Source organism: Ascaphus truei, chromosome 13 (assembly GCF_040206685.1).
Source record: "Ascaphus truei isolate aAscTru1 chromosome 13, aAscTru1.hap1, whole genome shotgun sequence".
Lineage (NCBI taxonomy): Eukaryota > Metazoa > Chordata > Amphibia > Anura > Ascaphidae > Ascaphus > Ascaphus truei.
Window position 1 is genome coordinate 35487639 of NC_134495.1, and position 20418 is coordinate 35508056.

A 20418-nucleotide genomic window follows, 5' to 3' on the forward strand; every position below is an offset into this window, starting at 1 on the left:
TGAAATGAGAGAGCGCGTGAGGGGAGAACGGGAAGAGTGAAAGGAGAGAGAGCGCGTGTGAGGGGAGAATGGGAAGAGTGAAAGGAGAGAGAGTGCGTGAGGGGAGAACGGGAAGAGTGAAAGGAGAGAGAGCGCGTGTGAGGGGAGAATGGGAAGAGTGAAAGGAGAGAGAGTGCGTGTGAGGGGAGAACGGGAAGAGTGAAAGGAGAGAGCGCGCGTGAGGGGAGAACGGGAAGAGTGAAAGGAGAGAGAGTGCGTGTGAGGGGAGAATGGGAAGAGTGAAAGTAGAGAGCGCGCGTGAGGGGAGGACGGGAAGAGTGAAAGGAGAGATAGAGAGAGCGTGAGGGGAGAACGGGAAGAGTGAAATGAGAGAGAGCGCGCGAGGGGAGAACGGGAAGAGTGAAAGGAGAGAGAGCGCGTGAGGGGAGAACGGGAAGAGTGAAAGGAGAGAGAGTGCGTGTGAGGGGAGAATGGGAAGAGTGAAAGGAGAGAGCGAGCGTGAGGGGAGGACGGGAAGAGTGAAAGGAGAGAGAGAGAGCGTGAGGGGAGAATGGGAAGAGTGAAATGAGAGAGAGCGCGTGAGGGGAGAATGGGAAGAGTGAAAGGAGAGAGAGCGCGAGGGGAGAACGGGAAGAGTGAAAGGAGAGAGCGCGTGAAGGGAGAACGGGAAGAGTGAAAGGAGAGAGAGCGCGTGTGAGGGGAGGACGGGAAGAGTGAAAGGAGAGAGAGAGCGTGAGGGGAGAATTGGGAAGAGTGAAAGGAGAGAGAGCGCGTGAGGGGAGAACGGGAAGAGTGAAAGGAGAGAGAGCGCGTGTGAGGGGAGAATGGGAAGAGTGAAAGGAGAGAGCGTGCGTGAGGGGAGAACGGGAAGAGTTAAAGGAGAGAGCGCGTGAGGGGAGAACGGGAAGCGTGACAGGAGAGAGCGCGTGAGGGGAGAACGGGAAGAGTGAAAGGAGAGAGAGCGCGTGAGGGGAGAATGGGAAGAGTGAAAGGAGAGAGAGCACGTGAGGGGAGAACGGGAAGAGTGAAAGGAGAGAGAGCGCGTGAGGGGAGAACGGGAAGAGTGAAAGGAGAGAGAGAGCGCGTGAGGGGAGAACGGGAAGAGTGAAAGGAGAGAGAGCGCGTGAGGAGAGAACGGGAAGAGTGAAAGGAGAGAGAGCGCGTGAGGGGAGAACGGGAAGAGTGAAAGGAGAGAGAGCGCGTGTGAGGGGAGAATGGGAAGAGTGAAAGGAGAGAGAGCGCGTGAGGGGAGAACGGGAAGAGTGAAAGGAGAGAGAGCGCGTGTGAGGGGAGAATGGGAAGAGTGAAAGGAGAGAGAGCGCGTGAGGGGAGAACGGGAAGAGTGAAAGGAGAGAGCGCGTGAGGGGAGAACGGGAAGAGTGAAAGGAGAAAGAGTGCGTGTGAGGGGAGAATGGGAAGAGTGAAAGGAGAGAGCGCGTGAGGGGGAGAACGGGAAGAGTGAAAGGAGAGAGAGCGTGAGGGGAGAACGGGAATAGTGAAAGGAGAGAGAGAGCGCGTGAGGGGAGAATGGGAATAGTGAAAGGAGAGAGAGAGCGTGAGGGGAGAACGGGAAGAGTGAAAGGAGAGAGAGCACGTGAGGGGAGAACGGGAAGAGTGAAAGGAGAGAGAGAGCGCGTGAGGGGAGAACGGGAAGAGTGAAAGGAGAGACAGTGCGTGTGAGGGGAGAATGGGAAGAGTGAAAGGAGAGAGAGAGCGTGAGGGGAGAACGGGAAGAGTGAAAGGAGAGAGAGCGCGTGAGGGGAGAACGGGAAGAGTGAAAGGAGAGAGAGCGCATGAGGGGAGAACGGGAAGAGTGAAAGGAGAGAGAGAGAGCGCGTGAGGGGAGAACGGGAAGAGTGAAAGGAGAGAGAGAGCGCGTGAGGGGAGGATGGGAAGCGTGAAAGGAGAGAGAGCGCGTGAGGGGAGAACGGGAAGAGTGAAAGGAGAGAGAGCGTGAGGGGAGAACGGGAATAGTGAAAGGAGAGAGAGCGTGAGGGGAGAACGGGAAGAGTGAAAGGAGAGAGAGAGCGCGTGAGGGGAGAACGGGAATAGTGAAAGGAGAGAGAGCGCGTGAGGGGAGAACGGGAATAGTGAAAGGAGAGAGAGCGCGTGAGGGGAGAACGGGAAGAGTGAAAGGAGAGAGAGCGCGTGAGGGGAGAACGGGAATAGTGAAAGGAGAGAGAGCGCGTGAGGGGAGAATGGGAAGAGTGAAAGGAGAGAGAGCGTGAGGGGAGAACGGGAAGAGTGAAAGGAGAGAGAGAGCGTGAGGGGAGAACGGGAAGAGTGAAATGAGAGAGAGCGCGTGAGAGGAGAACGGGAAGAGTGAAAGGACAGAGAGCGCGTGAGAGGAGAACGAGAAGAGTGAAAGAAGAGAGAGCGCGTGAGGGGAGAACGGGAAGAGTGAAAGGAGAGAGAGCGCGTGAGGAGAGAACGGGAAGAGTGAAAGGAGAGAGAGCGCGTGAGGGGAGAACGGGAAGAGTGAAAGGAGAGAGCGCGTGAGGGGAGAACGGGAAGAGTGAAAGGAGAGAGCGCGTGAGGGGAGAACGGGAAGAGTGAAAGGACAGAGAGCGCGTGAGAGGAGAACGGGAAGAGTGAAAGGACAGAGAGCGCGTGAGAGGAGAACGGGAAGAGTGAAAGGACAGAGAGCGCGTGAGAGGAGAACGGGAAGAGTGAAAGGAGAGAGAGCGTGTGAGGGGAGAACGGGAAGAGTGAAAGGAGAGAGAGCGCGTGAGGAGAGAACGGGAAGAGTGAAAGGAGAGAGAGCGCGTGAGGGGAGAACGGGAAGAGTGAAAGGACAGAGAGCGCGTGAGAGGAGAACGGGAAGAGTGAAAGGAGAGAGAGCGTGTGAGGGGAGAACGGGAAGAGTGAAAGGAGAGAGAGCGCGTGAGGAGAGAACGGGAAGAGTGAAAGGAGAGAGAGCGCGTGAGGGGAGAACGGGAAGAGTGAAAGGAGAGAGAGCGTGAGGGGAGAACGGGAAGAGTGAAAGGAGAGAGAGCGCGTGAGGGGAGAACGGGAAGAGTGAAAGGAGAGAGAGCGCGTGAGGAGAGAACGGGAAGAGTGAAAGGAGAGAGAGCGCGTGAGGGGAGAACGGGAAGAGTGAAAGGAGAGAGAGCGCGTGAGGGGAGAACGGGAAGAGTGAAAGGAGAGAGCGCGTGAGGGGAGAACGGGAAGAGTGAAAGGAGAGAGAGCGCGTGAGGGGAGAACGGGAAGAGTGAAAGGAGAGAGCGCGCGTGAGGGGAGAACGGGAAGAGTGAAAGGAGAGAGAGAGCGCGTGAGGGGGAGAACGGTAAGAGTGAAAGGAGAGAGAGCGTGAGGGGAGAACGGGAATAGTGAAAGGAGAGAGAGAGCGCGTGAGGGGAGAACGGGAATAGTGAAAGGAGAGAGAGAGCGTGAGGGGAGAACGGGAAGAGTGAAATGAGAGAGAGCACGTGAGGGGAGAATGGGAAGAGTGAAAGGAGAGAGAGCACGTGAGGGGAGAACGGGAAGAGTGAAAGGAGAGAGAGAGCGCGTGAGGGGAGAACGGGAAGAGTGAAAGGAGAGAGAGTGCGTGTGAGGGGAGAATGGGAAGAGTGAAAGGAGAGAGAGAGCGTGAGGGGAGAATGGGAAGAGTGAAATGAGAGAGAGCGCGTGAGGGGAGAACGGGAAGAGTGAAAGGAGAGAGAGCGCGTGAGGGGAGAACGGGAAGAGTGAAAGGAGAGAGAGCGCATGAGGGGAGAACGGGAAGAGTGAAAGGAGAGAGAGCGTGAGGGGAGAACGGGAATAGTGAAAGGAGAGAGAGAGCGCGTGAGGGGAGAACGGGAATAGTGAAAGGAGAGAGAGAGCGTGAGGGGAGAACGGGAAGAGTGAAATGAGAGAGAGCACGTGAGGGGAGAATGGGAAGAGTGAAAGGAGAGAGAGCACGTGAGGGGAGAACAGGAAGAGTGAAAGGAGAGAGAGAGCGCGTGAGGGGAGAACGGGAAGAGTGAAAGGAGAGAGAGTGCGTGTGAGGGGAGAATGGGAAGAGTGAAAGGAGAGAGAGAGCGTGAGGGGAGAATGGGAAGAGTGAAATGAGAGAGAGCGCGTGAGGGGAGAACGGGAAGAGTGAAAGGAGAGAGAGCGCGTGAGGGGAGAACGGGAAGAGTGAAAGGAGAGAGAGCGCATGAGGGGAGAACAGGAAGAGTGAAAGGAGAGAGAGAGAGCGCGTGAGGGGAGAACGGGAAGAGTGAAAGGAGAGAGAAAGCGCGTGAGGGGAGGGTGGGAAGCGTGAAAGGAGAGAGAGCGCGTGAGGGGAGAACGGGAAGAGTGAAAGGAGAGAGAGCGTGAGGGGAGAACGGGAATAGTGAAAGGAGAGAGAGTGTGAGGGGAGAACGGGAAGAGTGAAAGGAGAGAGAGCGTGAGGGGAGAACGGGAATAGTGAAAGGAGAGAGAGAGCGCGTGAGGGGAGAACGGGAATAGTGAAAGGAGAGAGAGCGCGTGAGGGGAGAACGGGAATAGTGAAAGGAGAGAGAGCGCGTGAGGGGAGAACGGGAAGAGTGAAAGGAGAGAGAGCGTGAGGGGAGAACGGGAATAGTGAAAGGAGAGAGAGAGCGCGTGATTGGAGAACGGGAATAGTGAAAGGAGAGAGAGCGCGTGAGGGGAGAATGGGAAGAGTGAAAGGAGAGATAGAGAGAGCGTGAGGGGAGAACGGGAAGAGTGAAATGAGAGAGAGCGCGTGAGGGGAGAACGGGAAGAGTGAAAGGAGAGAGAGCGCGTGAGGGGAGAACGGGAAGAGTGAAAGGAGAGAGAGCGCGTGAGGGGAGAACGGGAAGAGTGAAAGGAGAGAGAGTGCGTGTGAAGGGAGAATGGGAAGAGTGAAAGGAGAGAGAGAGCGTGAGGGGAGAATGGGAAGAGTGAAAGGAGAGAGAGCGCGTGAGGGGAGAACGGGAAGAGTGAAATGAGAGCGAGCGCGTGAGGGGAGAACGGGAAGAGTGAAAGGAGAGAGAGCGCGTGTGAGGGGAGAATGGGAAGAGTGAAAGGAGAGAGAGTGCGTGTGAGGGGAGAACGGGAAGAGTGAAAGGAGAGAGACATCGTGAGGGGAGAATGGGAAGAGTGAAATGAGAGAGACCGCGTGAGGGGAGAACGGGAAGAGTGAAATGAGAGAGAGCGCGTGAGGGGAGAACGGGAAGAGTGAAAGGAGAGAGCGCGTGAGGGGAGAACGGGAAGAGTGAAAGGAGAGAGCGCGTGAGGGCAGAACGGGAAGAGTGAAAGGAGAGAGAGCGTGTGAGGGGAGAATGGGAAGAGTGAAAGGAGAGAGCGCGCGTGAGGGGAGGACGGGAAGAGTGAAAGGAGAGATAGAGAGAGCGTGAGGGGAGAACGGGAAGAGTGAAATGAGAGAGAGCGCGTGAGGGGAGAACGGGAAGAGTGAAAGGAGAGAGAGTGCGTGTGAGGGGAGAATGGGAAGAGTGAAAGGAGAGAGCGCGCGTGAGGGGAGAACGGGAAGAGTGAAAGGAGAGAGAGTGCGTGTGAGGGGAGAATGGGAAGAGTGAAAGGAGAGAGCGCGCGTGAGGGGAGGACGGGAAGAGTGAAAGGAGAGAGAGAGAGCGTGAGGGGAGAATGGGAAGAGTGAAATGAGAGAGAGCGCGTGAGGGGAGAACGGGAAGAGTGAAAGGAGAGAGAGCGCAAGGGGAGAACGGGAAGAGTGAAAGGAGAGAGCGCGTGAGGGGAGAACGGGAAGAGTGAAAGGAGAGAGAGTGCGTGAGGGGAGAACGGGAAGAGTGAAAGGAGACCGCACGTGAGGGGAGAACGGGAAGAGTGAAAGGAGAGAGAGCGCGTGAGGTGAGATCGGGAAGAGTGAAAGGAGAGAGAACACATGTGAGGGGAGAACGGGAAGAGTGAAAGGAGAGAGAGTGTGAGGGGAGAACGGGAAGAGTGAAAGGAGAGAGAGAGCGTGAGGGGAGAACGGGAAGAGTGAAAGGAGACCGCACGTGAGGGGAGAACGGGAAGAGTGAAAGGAGAGAGAGCGCGTGAGGGGAGGATGGGAAGAGTGAAAGGAGAGAGAGCGCGTGAGGGAAGAACGGGAAGAGTGAAAGGAGAGGGAGTGCGTGTGAGGGGAGAATGGGAAGAGTGAAAGGAGAGAGCGCGCGTGAGGGGAGGACGGGAAGAGTGAAAGGAGAGAGAGAGAGCGTGAGGGGAGAACGGGAAGAGTGAAATGAGAGAGAGCGCGTGAGGGGAGAACGGGAAGAGTGAAAGGAGAGAGCGCGTGAGGGGAGAACGGGAAGAGTGAAAGGAGAGAGAGCGCGTGAGGGGAGAACGGGAAGAGTGAAAGGAGAGAGAGAGTGCGTGTGAGGGGAGAATGGGAAGAGTGAAAGGAGAAAGAGAGCGTGAGGGGAGAATGGGAAGAGTGAAATGAGAGAGAGCGCGTGAGGGGAGAACGGGAAGAGTGAAATGAGAGCGAGCGCGTGAGGGGAGAACGGGAAGAGTGAAAGGACAGAGAGCGCGTGTGAGGGGAGAACGGGAAGAGTGAAAGGAGAGAGAGCGCGTGTGAGGGGAGAATGGGAAGAGTGAAAGGAGAGAGAGCGCGTGAGGGGAGAACGGGAAGAGTGAAAGGAGAGAGAGAGCGCGTGAGGGGAGAACGGGAAGAGTGAAAGGAGAGAGAGAGCGCGTGAGGGGAGAACGGGAAGAGTGAAAGGAGAGAGAGAACGCGTGAGGGGAGAACGGGAAGAGTGAAAGGAGAGAGAGAGTGCGTGTGAGGGGAGAACGGGAAGAGTGAAAGGAGAGAGAGTGCGTGAGGGGAGAATGGGAAGAGTGAAAGGAGAGAGAGTGTGAGGGGAGAATGGGAAGAGTGAAAGGAGAGAGAGCGCGTGAGGGGAGAACGGGAAGAGTGAAAGGAGAGAGAGCGCGTGTGAGGGGAGAACGGGAAGAGTGAAAGGAGAGAGAGCGCGTGAGGGGAGAATGGGAAGAGTGAAAGGAGAGAGAGTGTGAGGGGAGAATGGGAAGAGTGAAAGGAGAGAGAGCGCGTGAGGGGAGAATGGGAAGAGTGAAAGGAGAGAGAGCGCGTGTGAGGGGAGAACGGGAAGAGTGAAAGGAGAGAGAGTGCGTGAGGGGAGAATGGGAAGAGTGAAAGGAGAGAGAGTGTGAGGGGAGAACGGGAATAGTGAAAGGAGAGAGAGCGCGTGAGGGGAGAATGGGAAGAGTGAAAGGAGAGAGAGTGTGAGGGGAGAATGGGAAGAGCGAAAGGAGAGAGAGCGCGTGAGGGGAGAATGGGAAGAGTGAAAGGAGAGAGAGCGCGTGAGGGTTGAACGGGAAGAGTGAAAGGAGAGAGAGCGCGTGAGAGGAGAACGGGAAGAGTGAAAGGAGAGAGAGCGCGTGTGAGGGGAGAACGGGAAGAGTGAAAGGAGAGAGAGTGCGTGAGGGGAGAATGGGAAGAGTGAAAGGAGAGAGAGCGCGTGAGGGTTGAACGGGAAGAGTGAAAGGAGAGAGAGCGCGTGAGAGGAGAACGGGAAGAGTGAAAGGAGAGAGAGCGCGTGAGGGGAGAACGGGAAGAGTGAAAGGAGAGAGAGCGCGTGAGGAGAGAACGGGAAGAGTGAAAGGAGAGAGAGCGCGTGAGGGGAGAACGGGAAGAGTGAAAGGAGAGAGCGCGTGAGGGGAGAACGGGAAGAGTGAAAGGAGAGAGCGCGTGAGGGGAGAACGGGAAGAGTGAAAGGACAGAGAGCGCGTGAGAGGAGAACGGGAAGAGTGAAAGGACAGAGAGCGCGTGAGAGGAGAACGGGAAGAGTGAAAGGACAGAGAGCGCGTGAGAGGAGAACGGGAAGAGTGAAAGGAGAGAGAGCGTGTGAGGGGAGAACGGGAAGAGTGAAAGGAGAGAGAGCGCGTGAGGAGAGAACGGGAAGAGTGAAAGGAGAGAGAGCGCGTGAGGGGAGAACGGGAAGAGTGAAAGGACAGAGAGCGCGTGAGAGGAGAACGGGAAGAGTGAAAGGAGAGAGAGCGTGTGAGGGGAGAACGGGAAGAGTGAAAGGAGAGAGAGCGCGTGAGGAGAGAACGGGAAGAGTGAAAGGAGAGAGAGCGCGTGAGGGGAGAACGGGAAGAGTGAAAGGAGAGAGAGCGTGAGGGGAGAACGGGAAGAGTGAAAGGAGAGAGAGCGCGTGAGGGGAGAACGGGAAGAGTGAAAGGAGAGAGAGCGCGTGAGGAGAGAACGGGAAGAGTGAAAGGAGAGAGAGCGCGTGAGGGGAGAACGGGAAGAGTGAAAGGAGAGAGAGCGCGTGAGGGGAGAACGGGAAGAGTGAAAGGAGAGAGCGCGTGAGGGGAGAACGGGAAGAGTGAAAGGAGAGAGAGCGCGTGAGGGGAGAACGGGAAGAGTGAAAGGAGAGAGCGCGCGTGAGGGGAGAACGGGAAGAGTGAAAGGAGAGAGAGAGCGCGTGAGGGGGAGAACGGTAAGAGTGAAAGGAGAGAGAGCGTGAGGGGAGAACGGGAATAGTGAAAGGAGAGAGAGAGCGTGTGAGGGGAGAACGGGAATAGTGAAAGGAGAGAGAGAGCGTGAGGGGAGAACGGGAAGAGTGAAATGAGAGAGAGCACGTGAGGGGAGAATGGGAAGAGTGAAAGGAGAGAGAGCACGTGAGGGGAGAACGGGAAGAGTGAAAGGAGAGAGAGAGCGCGTGAGGGGAGAACGGGAAGAGTGAAAGGAGAGAGAGTGCGTGTGAGGGGAGAATGGGAAGAGTGAAAGGAGAGAGAGAGCGTGAGGGGAGAATGGGAAGAGTGAAATGAGAGAGAGCGCGTGAGGGGAGAACGGGAAGAGTGAAAGGAGAGAGAGCGCGTGAGGGGAGAACGGGAAGAGTGAAAGGAGAGAGAGCGCATGAGGGGAGAACGGGAAGAGTGAAAGGAGAGAGAGCGTGAGGGGAGAACGGGAATAGTGAAAGGAGAGAGAGAGCGCGTGAGGGGAGAACGGGAATAGTGAAAGGAGAGAGAGAGCGTGAGGGGAGAACGGGAAGAGTGAAATGAGAGAGAGCACGTGAGGGGAGAATGGGAAGAGTGAAAGGAGAGAGAGCACGTGAGGGGAGAACAGGAAGAGTGAAAGGAGAGAGAGAGCGCGTGAGGGGAGAACGGGAAGAGTGAAAGGAGAGAGAGTGCGTGTGAGGGGAGAATGGGAAGAGTGAAAGGAGAGAGAGAGCGTGAGGGGAGAATGGGAAGAGTGAAATGAGAGAGAGCGCGTGAGGGGAGAACGGGAAGAGTGAAAGGAGAGAGAGCGCGTGAGGGGAGAACGGGAAGAGTGAAAGGAGAGAGAGCGCATGAGGGGAGAACAGGAAGAGTGAAAGGAGAGAGAGAGAGCGCGTGAGGGGAGAACGGGAAGAGTGAAAGGAGAGAGAAAGCGCGTGAGGGGAGGGTGGGAAGCGTGAAAGGAGAGAGAGCGCGTGAGGGGAGAACGGGAAGAGTGAAAGGAGAGAGAGCGTGAGGGGAGAACGGGAATAGTGAAAGGAGAGAGAGTGTGAGGGGAGAACGGGAAGAGTGAAAGGAGAGAGAGCGTGAGGGGAGAACGGGAATAGTGAAAGGAGAGAGAGAGCGCGTGAGGGGAGAACGGGAATAGTGAAAGGAGAGAGAGCGCGTGAGGGGAGAACGGGAATAGTGAAAGGAGAGAGAGCGCGTGAGGGGAGAACGGGAAGAGTGAAAGGAGAGAGAGCGTGAGGGGAGAACGGGAATAGTGAAAGGAGAGAGAGAGCGCGTGATTGGAGAACGGGAATAGTGAAAGGAGAGAGAGCGCGTGAGGGGAGAATGGGAAGAGTGAAAGGAGAGATAGAGAGAGCGTGAGGGGAGAACGGGAAGAGTGAAATGAGAGAGAGCGCGTGAGGGGAGAACGGGAAGAGTGAAAGGAGAGAGAGCGCGTGAGGGGAGAACGGGAAGAGTGAAAGGAGAGAGAGCGCGTGAGGGGAGAACGGGAAGAGTGAAAGGAGAGAGAGTGCGTGTGAAGGGAGAATGGGAAGAGTGAAAGGAGAGAGAGAGCGTGAGGGGAGAATGGGAAGAGTGAAAGGAGAGAGAGCGCGTGAGGGGAGAACGGGAAGAGTGAAATGAGAGCGAGCGCGTGAGGGGAGAACGGGAAGAGTGAAAGGAGAGAGAGCGCGTGTGAGGGGAGAATGGGAAGAGTGAAAGGAGAGAGAGTGCGTGTGAGGGGAGAACGGGAAGAGTGAAAGGAGAGAGACATCGTGAGGGGAGAATGGGAAGAGTGAAATGAGAGAGACCGCGTGAGGGGAGAACGGGAAGAGTGAAATGAGAGAGAGCGCGTGAGGGGAGAACGGGAAGAGTGAAAGGAGAGAGCGCGTGAGGGGAGAACGGGAAGAGTGAAAGGAGAGAGCGCGTGAGGGCAGAACGGGAAGAGTGAAAGGAGAGAGAGCGTGTGAGGGGAGAATGGGAAGAGTGAAAGGAGAGAGCGCGCGTGAGGGGAGGACGGGAAGAGTGAAAGGAGAGATAGAGAGAGCGTGAGGGGAGAACGGGAAGAGTGAAATGAGAGAGAGCGCGTGAGGGGAGAACGGGAAGAGTGAAAGGAGAGAGAGTGCGTGTGAGGGGAGAATGGGAAGAGTGAAAGGAGAGAGCGCGCGTGAGGGGAGAACGGGAAGAGTGAAAGGAGAGAGAGTGCGTGTGAGGGGAGAATGGGAAGAGTGAAAGGAGAGAGCGCGCGTGAGGGGAGGACGGGAAGAGTGAAAGGAGAGAGAGAGAGCGTGAGGGGAGAATGGGAAGAGTGAAATGAGAGAGAGCGCGTGAGGGGAGAACGGGAAGAGTGAAAGGAGAGAGAGCGCAAGGGGAGAACGGGAAGAGTGAAAGGAGAGAGCGCGTGAGGGGAGAACGGGAAGAGTGAAAGGAGAGAGAGTGCGTGAGGGGAGAACGGGAAGAGTGAAAGGAGACCGCACGTGAGGGGAGAACGGGAAGAGTGAAAGGAGAGAGAGCGCGTGAGGTGAGATCGGGAAGAGTGAAAGGAGAGAGAACACATGTGAGGGGAGAACGGGAAGAGTGAAAGGAGAGAGAGTGTGAGGGGAGAACGGGAAGAGTGAAAGGAGAGAGAGAGCGTGAGGGGAGAACGGGAAGAGTGAAAGGAGACCGCACGTGAGGGGAGAACGGGAAGAGTGAAAGGAGAGAGAGCGCGTGAGGGGAGGATGGGAAGAGTGAAAGGAGAGAGAGCGCGTGAGGGAAGAACGGGAAGAGTGAAAGGAGAGGGAGTGCGTGTGAGGGGAGAATGGGAAGAGTGAAAGGAGAGAGCGCGCGTGAGGGGAGGACGGGAAGAGTGAAAGGAGAGAGAGAGAGCGTGAGGGGAGAACGGGAAGAGTGAAATGAGAGAGAGCGCGTGAGGGGAGAACGGGAAGAGTGAAAGGAGAGAGCGCGTGAGGGGAGAACGGGAAGAGTGAAAGGAGAGAGAGCGCGTGAGGGGAGAACGGGAAGAGTGAAAGGAGAGAGAGAGTGCGTGTGAGGGGAGAATGGGAAGAGTGAAAGGAGAAAGAGAGCGTGAGGGGAGAATGGGAAGAGTGAAATGAGAGAGAGCGCGTGAGGGGAGAACGGGAAGAGTGAAATGAGAGCGAGCGCGTGAGGGGAGAACGGGAAGAGTGAAAGGACAGAGAGCGCGTGTGAGGGGAGAACGGGAAGAGTGAAAGGAGAGAGAGCGCGTGTGAGGGGAGAATGGGAAGAGTGAAAGGAGAGAGAGCGCGTGAGGGGAGAACGGGAAGAGTGAAAGGAGAGAGAGAGCGCGTGAGGGGAGAACGGGAAGAGTGAAAGGAGAGAGAGAGCGCGTGAGGGGAGAACGGGAAGAGTGAAAGGAGAGAGAGAACGCGTGAGGGGAGAACGGGAAGAGTGAAAGGAGAGAGAGAGTGCGTGTGAGGGGAGAACGGGAAGAGTGAAAGGAGAGAGAGTGCGTGAGGGGAGAATGGGAAGAGTGAAAGGAGAGAGAGTGTGAGGGGAGAATGGGAAGAGTGAAAGGAGAGAGAGCGCGTGAGGGGAGAACGGGAAGAGTGAAAGGAGAGAGAGCGCGTGTGAGGGGAGAACGGGAAGAGTGAAAGGAGAGAGAGCGCGTGAGGGGAGAATGGGAAGAGTGAAAGGAGAGAGAGTGTGAGGGGAGAATGGGAAGAGTGAAAGGAGAGAGAGCGCGTGAGGGGAGAATGGGAAGAGTGAAAGGAGAGAGAGCGCGTGTGAGGGGAGAACGGGAAGAGTGAAAGGAGAGAGAGTGCGTGAGGGGAGAATGGGAAGAGTGAAAGGAGAGAGAGTGTGAGGGGAGAACGGGAATAGTGAAAGGAGAGAGAGCGCGTGAGGGGAGAATGGGAAGAGTGAAAGGAGAGAGAGTGTGAGGGGAGAATGGGAAGAGCGAAAGGAGAGAGAGCGCGTGAGGGGAGAATGGGAAGAGTGAAAGGAGAGAGAGCGCGTGAGGGTTGAACGGGAAGAGTGAAAGGAGAGAGAGCGCGTGAGAGGAGAACGGGAAGAGTGAAAGGAGAGAGAGCGCGTGTGAGGGGAGAACGGGAAGAGTGAAAGGAGAGAGAGTGCGTGAGGGGAGAATGGGAAGAGTGAAAGGAGAGAGAGCGCGTGAGGGTTGAACGGGAAGAGTGAAAGGAGAGAGAGCGCGTGAGAGGAGAACGGGAAGAGTGAAAGGAGAGAGAGCGCGTGAGGGGAGAACGGGAAGAGTGAAAGGAGAGCGAGCGCGTGAGGGGAGAACGGGAAGAGTGAAAGGAGAGAGAGAGCGCGTGAGGGGAGAACGGGAAGAGTGAAAGGAGAGAGAGCGCGTGTGAGGAGAGAACGGGAAGAGTGAAAGGAGAGAGAGTGCGTGTGAGGGGAGAATGGGAAGAGTGAAAGGAGAGAGAGTGCGTGTGAGGGGAGAATGGGAAGAGTGAAAGGAGAGAGAGTGCGTGTGAGGGGAGAATGGGAAGAGTGAAAGGAGAGAGAGAGCGTGAGGGGAGAATGGGAAGAGTGAAATGAGAGAGAGCGCGTGAGGGGAGAACGGGAAGAGTGAAAGGAGAGAGAGCGCGTGAGGGGAGAACGGGAAGAGTGAAAGGAGAGAGAGCGCGTGAGGGGAGAACGGGAAGAGTGAAAGGAGAGAGAGTGCGTGTGAAGGGAGAATGGGAAGAGTGAAAGGAGAGAGAGAGCGTGAGGGGAGAATGGGAAGAGTGAAAGGAGAGAGAGCGCGTGAGGGGAGAACGGGAAGAGTGAAATGAGAGCGAGCGCGTGAGGGGAGAACGGGAAGAGTGAAAGGAGAGAGAGCGCGTGTGAGGGGAGAATGGGAAGAGTGAAAGGAGAGAGAGTGCGTGTGAGGGGAGAACGGGAAGAGTGAAAGGAGAGAGACATCGTGAGGGGAGAATGGGAAGAGTGAAATGAGAGAGACCGCGTGAGGGGAGAACGGGAAGAGTGAAATGAGAGAGAGCGCGTGAGGGGAGAACGGGAAGAGTGAAAGGAGAGAGCGCGTGAGGGGAGAACGGGAAGAGTGAAAGGAGAGAGCGCGTGAGGGCAGAACGGGAAGAGTGAAAGGAGAGAGAGCGTGTGAGGGGAGAATGGGAAGAGTGAAAGGAGAGAGCGCGCGTGAGGGGAGGACGGGAAGAGTGAAAGGAGAGATAGAGAGAGCGTGAGGGGAGAACGGGAAGAGTGAAATGAGAGAGAGCGCGTGAGGGGAGAACGGGAAGAGTGAAAGGAGAGAGAGTGCGTGTGAGGGGAGAATGGGAAGAGTGAAAGGAGAGAGCGCGCGTGAGGGGAGAACGGGAAGAGTGAAAGGAGAGAGAGTGCGTGTGAGGGGAGAATGGGAAGAGTGAAAGGAGAGAGCGCGCGTGAGGGGAGGACGGGAAGAGTGAAAGGAGAGAGAGAGAGCGTGAGGGGAGAATGGGAAGAGTGAAATGAGAGAGAGCACGTGAGGGGAGAACGGGAAGAGTGAAAGGAGAGAGAGCGCAAGGGGAGAACGGGAAGAGTGAAAGGAGAGAGCGCGTGAGGGGAGAACGGGAAGAGTGAAAGGAGAGAGAGTGCGTGAGGGGAGAACGGGAAGAGTGAAAGGAGACCGCACGTGAGGGGAGAACGGGAAGAGTGAAAGGAGAGAGAGCGCGTGAGGTGAGATCGGGAAGAGTGAAAGGAGAGAGAACACATGTGAGGGGAGAACGGGAAGAGTGAAAGGAGAGAGAGTGTGAGGGGAGAACGGGAAGAGTGAAAGGAGAGAGAGAGCGTGAGGGGAGAACGGGAAGAGTGAAAGGAGACCGCACGTGAGGGGAGAACGGGAAGAGTGAAAGGAGAGAGAGCGCGTGAGGGGAGGATGGGAAGAGTGAAAGGAGAGAGAGCGCGTGAGGGAAGAACGGGAAGAGTGAAAGGAGAGGGAGTGCGTGTGAGGGGAGAATGGGAAGAGTGAAAGGAGAGAGCGCGCGTGAGGGGAGGACGGGAAGAGTGAAAGGAGAGAGAGAGAGCGTGAGGGGAGAACGGGAAGAGTGAAATGAGAGAGAGCGCGTGAGGGGAGAACGGGAAGAGTGAAAGGAGAGAGCGCGTGAGGGGAGAACGGGAAGAGTGAAAGGAGAGAGAGCGCGTGAGGGGAGAACGGGAAGAGTGAAAGGAGAGAGAGAGTGCGTGTGAGGGGAGAATGGGAAGAGTGAAAGGAGAAAGAGAGCGTGAGGGGAGAATGGGAAGAGTGAAATGAGAGAGAGCGCGTGAGGGGAGAACGGGAAGAGTGAAATGAGAGCGAGCGCGTGAGGGGAGAACGGGAAGAGTGAAAGGACAGAGAGCGCGTGTGAGGGGAGAACGGGAAGAGTGAAAGGAGAGAGAGCGCGTGTGAGGGGAGAATGGGAAGAGTGAAAGGAGAGAGAGCGCGTGAGGGGAGAACGGGAAGAGTGAAAGGAGAGAGAGAGCGCGTGAGGGGAGAACGGGAAGAGTGAAAGGAGAGAGAGAGCGCGTGAGGGGAGAACGGGAAGAGTGAAAGGAGAGAGAGAACGCGTGAGGGGAGAACGGGAAGAGTGAAAGGAGAGAGAGAGTGCGTGTGAGGGGAGAACGGGAAGAGTGAAAGGAGAGAGAGTGCGTGAGGGGAGAATGGGAAGAGTGAAAGGAGAGAGAGTGTGAGGGGAGAATGGGAAGAGTGAAAGGAGAGAGAGCGCGTGAGGGGAGAACGGGAAGAGTGAAAGGAGAGAGAGCGCGTGTGAGGGGAGAACGGGAAGAGTGAAAGGAGAGAGAGCGCGTGAGGGGAGAATGGGAAGAGTGAAAGGAGAGAGAGTGTGAGGGGAGAATGGGAAGAGTGAAAGGAGAGAGAGCGCGTGAGGGGAGAATGGGAAGAGTGAAAGGAGAGAGAGCGCGTGTGAGGGGAGAACGGGAAGAGTGAAAGGAGAGAGAGTGCGTGAGGGGAGAATGGGAAGAGTGAAAGGAGAGAGAGTGTGAGGGGAGAACGGGAATAGTGAAAGGAGAGAGAGCGCGTGAGGGGAGAATGGGAAGAGTGAAAGGAGAGAGAGTGTGAGGGGAGAATGGGAAGAGCGAAAGGAGAGAGAGCGCGTGAGGGGAGAATGGGAAGAGTGAAAGGAGAGAGAGCGCGTGAGGGTTGAACGGGAAGAGTGAAAGGAGAGAGAGCGCGTGAGAGGAGAACGGGAAGAGTGAAAGGAGAGAGAGCGCGTGTGAGGGGAGAACGGGAAGAGTGAAAGGAGAGAGAGTGCGTGAGGGGAGAATGGGAAGAGTGAAAGGAGAGAGAGCGCGTGAGGGTTGAACGGGAAGAGTGAAAGGAGAGAGAGCGCGTGAGAGGAGAACGGGAAGAGTGAAAGGAGAGAGAGCGCGTGAGGGGAGAACGGGAAGAGTGAAAGGAGAGCGAGCGCGTGAGGGGAGAACGGGAAGAGTGAAAGGAGAGAGAGAGCGCGTGAGGGGAGAACGGGAAGAGTGAAAGGAGAGAGAGCGCGTGTGAGGAGAGAACGGGAAGAGTGAAAGGAGAGAGAGTGCGTGTGAGGGGAGAATGGGAAGAGTGAAAGGAGAGAGAGTGCGTGTGAGGGGAGAATGGGAAGAGTGAAAGGAGAGAGAGTGCGTGTGAGGGGAGAATGGGAAGAGTGAAAGGAGAGAGAGAGCGTGAGGGGAGAATGGGAAGAGTGAAATGAGAGAGAGCGCGTGAGGGGAGAACGGGAAGAGTGAAATGAGAGCGAGCGCGTGAGGGGAGAACGGGAAGAGTGAAAGGAGAGAGAGCGCGTGTGAGGGGAGAATGGGAAGAGTGAAAGGAGAGAGTGCGTGTGAGGGGAGAATGGGAAGAGTGAAATGAGAGAGAGCGCGTGAGGGGAGATCGGGAAGAGTGAAAGGAGAGAGAGCGCGTGAGGGGAGAACGGGAAGATTGAAAGGAGAGAGAGCGCGTGAGGGGAGAACGGGAAGAGTGAAAGGAGAGAGAGCGCGTGAGGGGAGAACGGGAAGAGTGAAAGGAGAGAGAGCGCATGAGGGGAGAACGGGAAGAGTGAAATGAGAGAGAGCGTGTGAGGGGAGAATGGGAAGAGTGAAAGGAGAGAGAGGGCAAAGGACGGGAAATTCTTTGGAGAGTGGGCTGGGGGTAACACGGGGTAGAGATGGTTTTGGGTAACGTGGGAGAGCTGGGTAGTAACGTATGGAATGGGGGGTAGAAAACAGGAGAATTTGTGTTGGACGAGGTTATTGTGATTGGTCATTTTTTCTCCCCCCCCCCCCACTTTCCTTCAACTTTGGGGTTGTTTACTAAAATCTCACAGCTGCAACACTGGGGCAAACTAGAGCATAGTTACTGCCCCGCAAAGGAGGTATATCTCCTCTTTGCCCTGGTTTTGCTTGTTGTATTTCAGTAAATAACCCCCTTTTGTGTCCTGTTAATTTTCTCCCCGGCCCCATTCACTTCTTTTCCTCCATCTTTTTTTCCCCCCCACGTTTATATCCTCTTCTTCTTTCTCTTTTTCCGCCCTCCCTCTCTCCTCTCTCTCAGGCCCTCCTCCCAGCCTCCTCGGGATGGCCTCCTCTGTACCTCCGGCCCTCCTTCCCCGTGTGGCCCCTCCTGCCCTCCCCACTGACCCCTCGGTGGATTCCTCACAGCCTACACTGACCCCTGAGACCCCCCCAGGTCTCAAGGCCGCCTCTCTTCTGGGGGGTCCCTTCATGCCCTTCTCGCTAGCGCCAGCTGCTACCCCACTGTTCTCCCCCCAGATTCAGGGCCCTTATTTCCAGCAGCTCTACGGCTTAAAGAAACGTCTCTTCCCTATAAATCCAGTTATCCCTCACACTCTCCTCGGGCTCCTCCCGGGGCCCCTCAAACCGGCCCCTGAAACTATGCTCCCCCTGAAACCAGCATCCCCCCAGACCAAAGCGACAGTCGGGGGGCAGCAGGCGGCACCAAGCGAGGAGGAGTTGGAGGGCATGGAGCGGGAGGATGACCCCGATGACGAGGACATCCCCATGGTGGACGTGGCGATGAGATACCAGTGCCAGCGCTGCAAGACGTCCTACGAGGAGGCGGAGGAGGCGGAAGCTCACCAAAGGGGGGGCTGCTACCCCGGCCCCCCGCCCCACCCACCTCTGCTCAGGCTGAGGGTCTGCACCTACCACTGCCTGTCCTGCCAAGTCCTGTTGCAGGGTCCGGCAGCTCGCGGCCAACACCTGAGGTCACAACAGCACCGCGCCCGCAACGCCTGCAGCGACGGAGCATCTTCTGCAATACCTCAACTCAGGCCAAAGAGTACTGCTACCTCTGTGCTCATGGCTTTATAGAGACGCTCCCTGTCTCACACTCTTCTCTCTCTGTGTATCTCTTTATCTCCCTCTCTATCTGTGTATCTGTGTCTCTCTCTATCTCTGTCTCTCTCTGTGTATCTGTATCTCTCTCTGTGTCTCTCTGTGTATCTTTGTCTCTCTCTCTCTCTGTATCTCTTTATCTCCCTCTGTGTCTCTCTGTATCTCTCTATCTCGGCCTCTGTGTATCTTTGTCTCTCTCTCTCTCTCTCTCTCTCTCTCTCTCTCTCTGTGTGTGTATCTCTCTCTGTGTCTCTGTGTGTCTTTGTCTCTCTCTCTCTGTATCTTTGTCTCTCTCTCCCTCTCTCTGTGTATCTCTCTCTGTCCCTGTCTCTCCTTCCTTCTCCTGCTGGAGTGACGCTCTCTGCCGCTCACTCCACGCTCTCTCTCCAGCAGGGAAGCTGTTACACAAACACACGCCAAAAAAGAAAAAAACCCTAAAACCTCTTCAAAGAAACCCTAAAATCCCAAAGTTTTTTTTTTCTGCGTTTCCTAATCCCTGTGCCAAAACAAGAGCAAAAACCTCTCCCTGTCCGTGTGTCCTGTTCCCTCGCGCTCCGGGAGACCGGGAGTGGGGGGGTGGGGGCGCCCGAACCATAAACTGAGAATCACGGAGGGAGAGACACAAAAAAAACTGAAAGTAACCAAAATGTTCGGGAAAAGACTTAACATGGAGACGGGAGCAGTGGTCCTCCCGTGTCGCACACACGCTTGTGTACATGTATGTGTGTGTGTGTGTATATAGAGAATTTGTGGGCTTTTATTTTGGGGGGGGGGGGTGGGGGGAAGGGGATTATAATACCCCTCCACCAATGACACGACTGTGTGAAACTTGGGGTTGACGTGTGAACCCCGAAGAACATTATCTGTGATGCTTTAACCATTTGTGGAGGGGGGCGAGGGAAGGGCTTTCTTTTGGGGGGTGGTGAAGGGGGGGGGGATTTTACACCCCCTTATGCCCCCACTGTACCGCTTACCCTGTACCTCACTCTCGATGTTTTATGCTTGGGGTTATTTGGGGGGGAGGGGGGGGTTTGGGAGGGGGTGGGAAAAGTGGAAATCGCCAAACGACAATACGTAAAAAAAACAAAAAACTTTTTGAATCCAAAGTTACGTGGGGAAAAAAACACGGAAAAACTTTTCACACTAACCAAAAAAAAACAGCCGGAGGAAAGTGAGACGGACGTCGAAACATCCACACGGAGGAGGGGGGGTTACATGTGGGCCATGCAACAAGCAAAGCTGAAGCTGGGCGTTGTGTCACCTGTACACGTGTCTAGAGGCACACGCGTGTGTTTGGAATGAACTTGACTTCACAGGCTACCTGACACAGCCATGGAAGGGTCAGCGTGTCACTGCTCATGAAGGACGGCACTCTGCCCTGTCCTGTTCTGTGCTCTCTGCCCCAACCCGTTCTCTACTCTATGTCCCGTTCTATGCTCTCCCCTGTCCCGTTCTCTGCTCTCTCTGCCCTGTCCCGTTCTATGCTCTCTCCCCTGTCCTGTTCTTTGCTCTCTCTGCCCTGTGCCGTTCTCTGTCTCTCTGCCCGTCCCGTTCTCTGCTCTCTCGCTATGTCCTGTCCCGTTCTCTGCTCTCTCAACCTCGACCCGTTCTCTGCTCTCTCTTTGCCCCGTCCCGTTCTCTGCTCTCTCTCTGCCCCATCCCGTTCTCTGCACTCTCTCTGCCCCGTCCCGTTCTCTGCACTCTCTCTGCCCCGTCCCGTTCTCTGCACTCTCTCCCCTGTCCCGTTCTCTGCTCTCTCTACCCTGTCCCGTTCTCTGCTCTCTGTCCTGCTCTCTCTCTGCCCTGTCCCGTTCTCTGCTCTCTGCCCTGTCTCTTTCTCTGCCCCATCACGTTCTCTGCTCTCTGCGCGACCCATTCTCTGCTCTCTCTCTCTGCCCTGTCTGTTTTCTGCTCTCCCTCTCTGCCCGTCCCTTTCTCTGATATCTCTTCCCCATCCTGTTCTTTGCGCTCTCTACCCTGTCCCGTTCTCGGCTCTCTGTCCTGTTCTCTCTCTGCCCTTGTCCCTTTCTCTGCCCGTCCATTTCTCTGCTCTCTCTCTCTGCCCCTGTCCCGTTCTCTGCTCTCTGCCCTGTCCATTTCTCTGCTCTCTCTCTCTGCCCCTGTCCCGTTCTCTGCTCTCTGCCCTGTCCATTTCTCTGCTCTCTCTCTCTGCCCCTGTCCTGTTCTCTGCTCTCTCTGCCTGTCCATTTCTCTGCTCTCTGCCCTGTCCCGTTCTCTGCTCTCTCTGCCCTGTCCCGTTCTCTGCTCTCTCTCTGCCCCGTCCCGTTCTCTGCTCTCTCGGCCCGTCCTGTTCTCTGCTCTCTCTCTGCCCTGTCCCGTTCTCTGCTCTCTCTGCCCCGTCCCGTTCTCTGCTCTCTCTGCCCTGTCCCGTTCTCTGCTCTCTCTCCTTCCTGTTCTCTGCTCTCTCTGCCCTGTCCCGTTCTCTGCTCTCTGTCCTGTCCCGTTCTCTGCTTTCTGCCTGTCCCGTTCTCTGCCCTCCCGTTCTCTGCTCTCTGCCCGTCCTGTTTTCTGCCCTGTCCTGTTTTCGGCTCTGTCCTAACCCATTCTTTGCTCTCTCTGCCCTGTCCCGTTCTCTGCTCTCTCTCTGTCCTGTCCCGTTCTCTGCTCTCTCTGCCCTCCCGTTCTCTGCTCTCTGCCCTGTCCCGTTCTCTGCTCTCTCTGCCCGTCCTGTTCTCTGCTCTCTCTGCCCGTCCTGTTCTCTGCTCTCTCCGTCCCATTCTCTGCTCTCTGCCCAGTCTCTGCTCTCTC

General features: G+C 56.3%; 1 protein-coding gene across 7 annotated transcripts in view; it reads left to right on the forward strand.

Annotated features, from left to right (window-relative positions):
- ZFHX2 (zinc finger homeobox 2) overlaps positions 1-20418 on the forward strand; it is a 189988-nt gene that overhangs the window by 166570 nt on the left and 3000 nt on the right. For 2 of the 7 annotated variants that reach the window (XM_075569082.1, XM_075569083.1), the window contains exon 10: positions 16847-17593. The exons of 1 other annotated variant lie outside the window; for it this stretch is intronic. In XM_075569082.1, the coding sequence (XP_075425197.1) occupies positions 16847-17593 (747 nt within the window). Of the gene's footprint in view, positions 1-16846; positions 18368-20418 lie in introns of those variants that run through there. 4 more of the 7 variants (XR_012787802.1, XM_075569084.1, XM_075569085.1 and 1 more) reach the window with 4 other exon arrangements.